This window comes from Trematomus bernacchii, unplaced genomic scaffold, assembly GCF_902827165.1.
Source record: "Trematomus bernacchii unplaced genomic scaffold, fTreBer1.1, whole genome shotgun sequence".
Classification (NCBI taxonomy): Eukaryota; Metazoa; Chordata; class Actinopteri; order Perciformes; family Nototheniidae; genus Trematomus; species Trematomus bernacchii.
In genome coordinates this window covers 769,491-778,956 of record NW_022987705.1, presented here as the reverse complement: position 1 = coordinate 778,956, position 9,466 = coordinate 769,491, and the positions used below count along the sequence as shown (strand labels likewise).

The 9,466-nt window shown below is 40.2% G+C and overlaps 1 protein-coding gene across 1 annotated transcript in view; it reads right to left on the bottom strand.

The window, feature by feature from the left end:
- Positions 1-405: 405 nt before the first annotated feature.
- LOC117490482 (calpain-5-like) overlaps positions 406-9,466 on the bottom strand; it is a 47,894-nt gene continuing 38,833 nt past the window's right edge. Inside the window, exons 8-13 of the mRNA XM_034140243.1 lie at positions 8,310-8,505; positions 6,968-7,090; positions 5,962-6,158; positions 4,789-4,910; positions 3,308-3,444; positions 406-2,881 (exon numbers count right to left, since the gene is read on the bottom strand). Of these exons, the coding sequence (XP_033996134.1) occupies positions 2,699-2,881; positions 3,308-3,444; positions 4,789-4,910; positions 5,962-6,158; positions 6,968-7,090; positions 8,310-8,505 (958 nt within the window). The 3' untranslated portion in view covers positions 406-2,698. The remainder of the gene's footprint in view (positions 2,882-3,307; positions 3,445-4,788; positions 4,911-5,961; positions 6,159-6,967; positions 7,091-8,309; positions 8,506-9,466) is intronic.

Sequence of the window (9,466 nt, the reverse complement as noted above, 5' to 3'; positions counted from 1 at the left end):
GCTGTTGTTCAATTTCGGGGTCACACCTTTTTCCTTCCACAGATCCTTTTTTCTTCCAGGTAAAATAACAATTCATGCACACGCACGCACGCGCGCGCGCACACACACACACACACACACACACACACACACACACACACACACACACACACACACACACACACACACACACACACACACACACACACACACACACACACACACACACACACACACACACACACACACACACACACACACACACACACACACACACACACACACACACACACACACACACACACACACACACACACACACACACACACACACACACACACACACACACCACACAAACACCACACCACACACACCTGTTCTGTGCCAACAGCAGAAGCACCGCTGCTGTTTCTCCTTCGCCGGAAAACTGCAGTCAGCGCCAGGCAGTGGTGTTGCCGTTAAGAGATGAAGTGGCACAGGGGTGTGTTTGAAAGGGACTCAGAAAGTAGTCCCATAAAGCACTTGATTATGTCCGGGTGATATCCTTGCACTCCACTGGGTTGTGTACACATTGGGGGAGGAAAAGGGGGGAGAGTAGCACCGGCTACTAAGCTACGACCGGTCAAATGTGCAGCACAGGCAGAGAGTTTCTTTTTAAAGCCATGCAGTTTATTTTAGATCATCCATAGCAACCGGCAGAAAGCGTCTTGTGTCTCTGAAGGAAGACAGGAGGCAGGATTTCACACAACAACAACAACAACAACAACAACAACAACAACAACAGAGGAGCTGCTGTTGGCTTCCCTTTGTGGAGATAAGAAGTGACAGACAGTGCTGCATGCTCTCGGAAAGCACCGGCAAACTGGTGAAAGAGGTGAGGGCGGGACGAGAATCCACGTTTTAAAATAAGAGGCAAAACGAAAGTGAAACTGTGGAGCAAAAAAATCAAAAAAATGGAGGCTGTGCTAACTGTGAGGATGGAGAAAGTGTTTTATCCTCCGTCTCCTCAAGGTGGAGACTCAACCTTAAGGCAATGCATAGCCCTTTGGAAACAATGGCACATGCATGGAAACACACACACACACGTCTGCATGTAAAGGTGTGTGTGTGTGAGGGGAAATTTCGACTTTAAGAACACATTTCTGAAGCGAACGTGGGGGCAGGAATGTGTTCAGAGATATTAAACATTGTCTTATCATCCAGAAATATGTGTCGGACGTCAAAAACCCTCCAGAAGCAAAAAGAAGCTAGAGAATTCAACTCCTGAAGAAATTGCGGTGTGAATGCTGAAATCTGATTTAAATGTTGGGAATAATGTCCGAAAGACGTGGAACATTTTGAAGTTTGAATGGAGTGAAAGTGTGAAGGAGCAGTTTAAGGGTTGAAAAATGTGGAAGAAGATAAGGTCCCAATAAAATGTACGGAAGAAATTGCGGTGTGAATGCTGAAACCTGACTGCGATTAGGAATTTGGGAGAAGAAGCGAATCAAACTCAGTATAAGAACATATGGTGAGAAGGCTTCCCAGCATTCACACCAAACAAGAGAATGCAATTCTGAAGAGATTGCGGTGTGAATGCTGTATGACGCTAAACGGCAATGCTGGCTTAGACGTGTCATAAAAACGTGAAGACTTCTGTAGTTACGTTTTGATGAATTGTGGGTAATATTTCTGGGAATTATGGATGTTCAAAGTAATAGCGCGCATGTCTTAATCGAGCTGAATGTTAGGATGTATCAACAGAGTTTCTGCGATGCAAAATGTGGGAGAAGAAGGCAGACTTTCAAAAAAGTTGAAAAACATAATGTTGTGTTTGCTTTCTCAGCATTCACACCAAATAAGAATAGACACAGTGAGCTCCCGCCATGTTTGGAGGATCGCAGCCCGAGTAGATTGATGGAAACAGATGAGCGTCAGATGTTGGATTCAGATAAAAGATGGCAGTTTGTCAGATGTTGGATTCAGATAAAAGATGGCGGTTTTTCGGATGTTGGATTGATGTTGGATTTAGATAAAAGATGGCGGTTTGTCAGATGTTGGATTGATGTTGGATTCAGATAAAAGATGGCGGTTTGTCGGATGTTGGATTGATGTTGGATTTAGATAAAAGATGGCGGTTTGTCAGATGTTGGATTGATGTTGGATTTAGATAAAAGATGGCGGTTTGTCGGATGTTGGATTGACGTTGGATTCAGATAAAAGATGGCGGTTTGTCAGATGTTGGATTGATGTTGGATTCAGATAAAAGATGGCGGTTTGTCAGATGTTGGATTGATGTTGGATTCAGATAAAAGATGGCGGTTTGTCAGATGTTGGATTGATGTTGGATTCAGATAAAAGATGGCGGTTTGTCAGATGTTGGATTGATGTTGGATTCAGATAAAAGATGGCGGTTTGTCAGATGTTGGATTGATGTTGGATCCAGATCAAAGATGGCGGTTAGTCGGATGTTGGATTGATGTTGGATTCAGATGAAAGATGGCGGTTTGTCAGATGTTGGATTAATGTTGGATTCAGATGAAAGATGGCGGTTTGTCAGATGTTGGATTGATGTTGGATCCAGATCAAAGATGGCGGTTAGTCGGATGTTGGATTGATGTTGGATTCAGATGAAAGATGGCGGTTAGTCAGATGTTTGATTGATGTTGGATCCAGATAAAAGATGGCAGTTTGTCAGATGTTTGATAAATGTTGGATTCAGATGAAAGATGGCGGTTTGTCAGATGTTTGTGAGCGCCGTGGAGGTGATGAGGCGCACAGTGAGCGTTCCCGGCAGATCGTTGTCTTGACGGCTGCCTTTGTCTCGGAGGTGGAGGGTTTGATTCTCCTGGCGCTCGTTCGGGTCGCTGAACAGGATCACCTGACCCAGGAAGGTGTCCAAGATCATGTTCTTGTTGTAGATCTGGAAGAGAGGGAAAGGAGTCAGACTTCAAAGTGTATACAAAATAACAGTCACTTCAATATCTTTGAGAAATGTACATTAGTGCAAGACTGTCCATAGCAGCGTAACAAGTGTCTGGTGCTGGATGTGAGTGTCTGAGTGTGTGTGTGTGTGTGTGTGTGTGTGTGTGTGTGTGTGTGTGTGTGTGTGTGTGTGTGTGTGTGTGTGTGTGTGTGTGTGTGTGTGTGTGTGTGTTAAAGTCCAGGTCCAGTGGGGGCAGGGGGAGTGTACTTTTTTTTACAGTTTTTGAAGAGACTTTTATTTTGTATCAATTGTTGTGCTTTTAAATAAATCTGCAATGGATCAAATACTTATTTCCTCCACTGTAAGTCGTTTTGGATGAAAGCTAGATGTAACGTGTGCTTCAGATGCAGAGAGACGGCTCACCTCGATGTGGATTCCTTCTTTGGGTTTCTTGCGGTAAAACAGGCCTTTGATGTCGAAGTTTGGGCAGCGAGTGTCCTTATAAACCGGCGATCGAACCCTCTCTCCTTCACAGGTGATGATCACGTACGGATCCACAACTAAAGGAGATAAAAAGCATTTAAATACAGACGCTGTGATTACCATCGTTTATCTGCTGCATGTCCATATCTGATTATAAGCGCTGATTAAGCACAGATTCATTTTTAAAACATGGTTTAATTATTTTTTTATCAATACATCTCAAGGTCGTAATTTCAAGAGGTCTTTGTGGGATTAAAAAAATTGAATTTAATTAAGACGATGTTTTGGTCCTCAGTGTTTTCTGTATGAATTCAGCCTGATGAAAGACTCAAGAGTTAAGATGAACTTTTAATTAGTTATATCAATGTTTGATCTATAAAATATCATAAAATAAAGAACAATCAGTCATAATGTCCCACAGGCCAAGGTACATGTTGTTTGTTTCTTTTCAAACCTGAAGATACTCAATTAATTTTCATAATTCAAAACAAAAAACACATTTCCAAAGTTTACGAGGGACGAAAAAAGTTAAAATGTTGCATTTCTTCAGCTTTTTTTTAGGTTTAAGTGAACACAATCCAGTCCAAACGGAGCCTTAATGAGACAGAACTCATCGAAACTAGTGTGAAGTTTGTGTAGTTAATCATAATAATAATAATAATATATATATATATAATCATATAACAGAAGGAGGTTTTTGTTATAACTACTAAAACTAATATTAAAGCCACTGTGTCACATTGAGGTCTCATTTCTAATCGGATGTGTAATTAGATCATTTGTTCATATATAATTTGTAAGTCAATAATATTTTTGTTTATCAATTTGATACTGCTTACGTTTGTACAGTATCATAATTCTCTTTTTTCATTTCATTATTATCATTATTATTATTTGTATTATTGTTTTACACGTTCGAAATAAATCAAATCGAATCAAATCAACAACAAAAAAATACTTGGACAATAATAACATGAAAAACCTGCACATAGTGACTTTAAAGCTGTTTCTCTGTTTCTCTGTTTCTCTCTACAGGTGAGGGGCAGTTTCTCTCTACAGGTGAGGGGCAGTTTCTCTCTACAGGTGATGGCTGTTTCCTGCAGGCTTTATCTAATGCAGTAAAACTAAGGGTCCCAGCAGGGGGCGCTGTGGTACCTCGGCCTTTGATCAGAAGTCTTTCCTTGCTGGGATTGAGGTGGTGAAGCTCTGTTAACAGGAGTTTAAAACAGGAACATGATCATCAACAAGCAGCACACAGTGGGATCAGGAGGGAAGAAGATACTGATTGGCTAAAAGAGCTGTTTTGTTTTGTTTAATGTAGGTTTGACTGTGTGTGAGGACCCGAGGAAGAATAGCCAACGCTCTTGCTAATGCTAATGGAGATGCTAATGGAGATCCTAATAAAGAATAAAGGATCGTACCTCCGTTGTTGTCCTGGCCCTGCAGACCCTCAGCGTTCATCACGTGGACCTGAGTGACGAGCTGAGGGTATCCACACATCCCCGTCCAGCAGGTCTGAGGGGGCTCGTCTAGAGTCAGCTCTCTGGGGGGGCCACAGGGTCAGAAAACTCTACCTGGGACTAAGATGGTACTACATTTGGACTTAAAGGCAGAGAGGGCAAAAGTACACACATCCTTTACTCAAGTAGAAGTACAGATACTCATTACATTATTACATTACATGTTACTTGTTAGACGCTTTATCCAAAGCGACTTACATACTCAATACTGTGGACAATCCCCACAGGAGCAATTTGGGGTGAAGTGTCTTGCTCAGAGACACAGCGGGACTCAAACTTGCTACCCCCTGATTTGAAGTCCAGCTCACTACCCACTGAGCCACACGCCTCCCGTGTTTCAAAATACTCTGGTAAAAGTAGAAGTACTGACTAAACTTCTTTTCTCAAGTAAAAGTAGAAGTAAAGAAGTATGGGCTTTGAAATGTACTTCAGTAAAAAGCATAACTAGCAGCTGTTTTAAAGAGTACCTGACCTCCCTTTATATTAATAGAACAATAATGTCATTGTTAGCTAATGAATGTTTCCATGCTGAACAACGGCAACATGACAACGTTTTCATTGGTCCCTCTTCTTTAGAGGAGACCAGGAAATGATGGATACACGGATCGTGTTCAAATCAATAGGCACGCAATGACTCTAAATAATAATGATCACGCCACCAAACACACATTCAAACTAAAGGAACCAGCCTGTTTGGGAAATGTAAGAAGTAGAAAGTACAGGTATTTGTGTTCAACATGTAAGAAGTAGAAAGTACAGGTATTTGGGTTCAAAATGTAAGAAGTAGAAAGTACAGGTATTTGTGTTCAAAATGTAAGAAGTAGAAAGTACAGGTATTTGTGTTCAAAATGTAAGAAGTAAAAGTAAAAAGTCGTCAGAAAAATAAGTAGTGGAGTAAAGTACTGATACCAGAAAAATGTACTTAAGTAAAGGAACATCTTTACTTTTACTTGAGTAAAGAAGTTTAGTCAGTACTTCTACTTTTACCAGAGTATTTTTAAACACCAGTATCTGTACTTCTACTTGAGTAAAGGATGTGTACTTTGTGGTCAGGTGATATGACATCAGATTTACTTGCAGTCTGAAGGCACGTCAGTGAAGACCCTCAGTAGGAAGTCTCCCTGCTGCCCGGGGTCGAAGGTCGTGGGGATGATGACGTATCGCCCCTCCTGCATCTCCTTCCTGAGGAACACGCAGCGGGAGTTTATGTAAATCGATCCGGCAACTTTCTGCTGAGCCGAGTGCATCCGGTACTTCCTGTTCAGCTCCACCTGTAGCAGGAAGGGGAGGAGTTACTCACCGTCCATGCTTTTATCTTCAATAGACTCAACTACGGTAATGGTGTCTTTACAGGTCTCACTAAAAAGTCTGTTAGAAAAGCTGCAGTTAATTCAGAACGCCTCACTAACACGAAGAAAGTGGATCACATCACTCCAGTTCGGAAGTTTCTATTGACATGTATAGAGACTTTTTGCACTACTTTTTATTTTGTATTTTTGTATTTTATTATATATGTTGCATTGTTGGAGGAGCTCAGGTCAGAAGAATTTCATTGCCATTTCTACACTGTAGCTTTGTGCATATGACAATAACACCTTTGAATCTTGAATCTTTGAATCTTTGAATTTGAAGTCTTTACACTGGCTTCCTGTCTGTCAAAGAATTGATTTCAAAATACCGCTGCAACTCTGACTACTTTTAAATCCAATTTTTGCCGCTGCTTTTAATTGAACTATTCACATCTCACACTGCACTGTAACTTGTATTCATGTACCTGTGTCATTGTTTGTTGATGTTTTATTATCTTTGCTTTTAAATTAGTGTTTTTAAATGCTATTTTATAATATGTTTCTGCTGCACTATTTCTTTATGCTCTTAATAATAATAATAATAATAATAAATGGAATTTATAAAGCGCCTTTCACGGGACCCAAGGTCGCTGGATGCTCTTAATGTATTTTGATTTTTGTAACGCACTTTGAATTGCCTTGTGTTGAAAGGTGCTATATAAATACACTTGCCTTACTGAGGGGTTTGTTTGGTTGTTTTTTATTGGTGTTTACAGAGTGTGTGTTCCTACCCGGTGAATATCGAATCCTATGGCCAGGTTTTCCCCTTTCCCCTCTTTGGGGGTGGCTCTCTTCTCTTTTTGCTGTAAGCAGATCAGAACCTCGTCCTCCAGCTTCTTCACATCGAACACGTACTGAGAAGAGATACAATATCACATGTTTCTATATATAACACACACATAGATGGGTGGAGGTATCCAGGGGCATAAGGCAATAGTTACATTAAACTATAATTAATTACAACATAAACACACTTTTTCAAATATCAAAATACTTCCATCACTTTAAAAAAAATCATTTAAAATCATCTCTTCCTTTGCAGTCTTGCCGAAGAAAACTAAAAAGAAAATTCAAGTGTACTCATTAAAGGTGGGGTAGGTAATTTTGGAGAAACCAGCTCGAGTGCGCTAGAATTTGAAAATACACAACCGGAAAAAATCTGCCTCTTCCTTCAGACTTCCTTACAGAGCCCCTCCTCCAACACACACGAACGCGCACATGACCAATGAGGGCACGAGATAAGTTTGTGCACGAGATGGAAGGCTGACAGGCAGGTAGGCCATCCAGTTATTTTAGCCGGGCCGGCTCAGATGATTGGTCGTGCTTTTTACAGCGCTACGGCTTCCACAGATGACATTTTTGTATGTATTTATTGTCAAAGCATTTCATATATTCATTGCTATCGGGATGTTAAGAGCATTCCATGGAATATAACAAAAAGTGTTTCTGAAATAAATTACATACCCCACCTTTAAGTACACCTTATCGTAAAGCCACAATTACATTTGGATCAATATTGAGATTATTTATGTTGATGTTTATTAATAATAGATTTATTTCTTTAATTTCACAATGTCATGTTGTGCTAAATGTACAAATGAGGGCTGCATAATATAAGAAAAATACGGACTTTGCAATATTACTTGTTTTTGCAGTATGTATTGAAATATAACACTAAAACAGGAATAATTACAATTCTTTTTTTAGATCCAAATGTTTCACTTTGAAGTTTAGAGCTTTAATCTGGTGCATTTAGAGATCAAGATTAAGGGGCTAGATTAGAAATTGAGTCAAAAAACACACTGCGATAAAAGTAGCATTGTCTGAAAGCCAAAATATTGTTTGTTTCGAAATCAACCAACAACTATTTAGAGTTTTTGACACAAATCCAAGTTAATTTCAGAATGCACCGTTGCGAAATCCAGCAGATTTTGATAGAGTGGGTCACACATGTGGTGACATTTTGCTGATCATACTAACATACTTTTACCTTTTTAAATGCAGGACTTGTACCTGCAGTAATAGGCTGTGTTAATAGTACTCTATCTTACAGAACAGGATGTAAACACTGACCTGGGGGCTCTGCAGGAAGCTGGCCTTGTGGTTGATGCATCCTCCTGATCGATTTCGCAGAGGATCCTGACGGTGGACCCAGGATCCTCGCATCACTTCCTCCTCCCAGGTTTTGTGGATGCTCAGGTACGACGTGTTGATGAGGCGGCACATGATCAGGTCCGTGAAATACTGGCAGAAATCATCGAAGGTCATCCTGCAGGAGGAGGAGGAGAGAGAAGAGACCAACGAGAGGGAAGAAGATTGAGAGAAGAAGAGCTTCACACAGGTTTAAAAACAGAGGAAATGAAGTCGGGAACAAAGAAAAGGGGGAGACGTTAAAGGAGGACGAGGATTTCAGACCATGACCATTCTAATGCCTAAAACCTTAAAGTATTCAGTTTATTTATTTTAAGGTGGAAACGCCTTGAAGGAATAGCTTTCCGAAGTACACTTGTTGTTATTTGAGAAGATTGATACCACATCAAACATGATGCTATCGCTAAGTTAGCTTAACTTAGCTTAGCATGTAAACTGAACACAGTCTGTCTTCTTCTCTTTTTCACTTTAGTGTTTACTTCCTTTCCTTCTCTTGTTCTCTTTTCCTTTTCTATACTTTTAGTATTAGTATAAGGTTTAGTAAAGTTTAGTCATCATGAATAATAGTAAAAAAAATATAAAAGGTACAAAAGAAATTTTTTGAGGAATTAAATCTAGTATTTGTTGTCCACACGTTAAATTTACCGGACTTCTTTCTGCGGATTGATATGACTGCATATAGTCCCTTTATCCGCCTTAGCAACGGTCTGTTTTCCTTAGCAATGGTCTGTTTTCCTTAGCAACGGTCTGTTTTCCTTAGCAACTGTCTGTTCTCCTTTACAACGGTCTGCTCTCCTTAGTAACAGTGTGTTTTCCTTAGCAACGGTCTGCTCTCCTTAGTAACAGTGTGTTTTCCTTAGCAACGGTCTGCTCTCCTTAGTAACAGTGTGTTTCCTTAGCAACGGTCTGCTCTCCTTAGTAACGGTCTGCTAGAAAAATATAACCAACCTCTGGAATGTCCAAATGGACCAATCAGAATCGAGTATTCAACTAGGCTGTAATAATACTTTACATCACTATCAGCCCAAACTGTTACAGACAGTTTCAACCAATTCAACAAAGAACACATACTACATTTT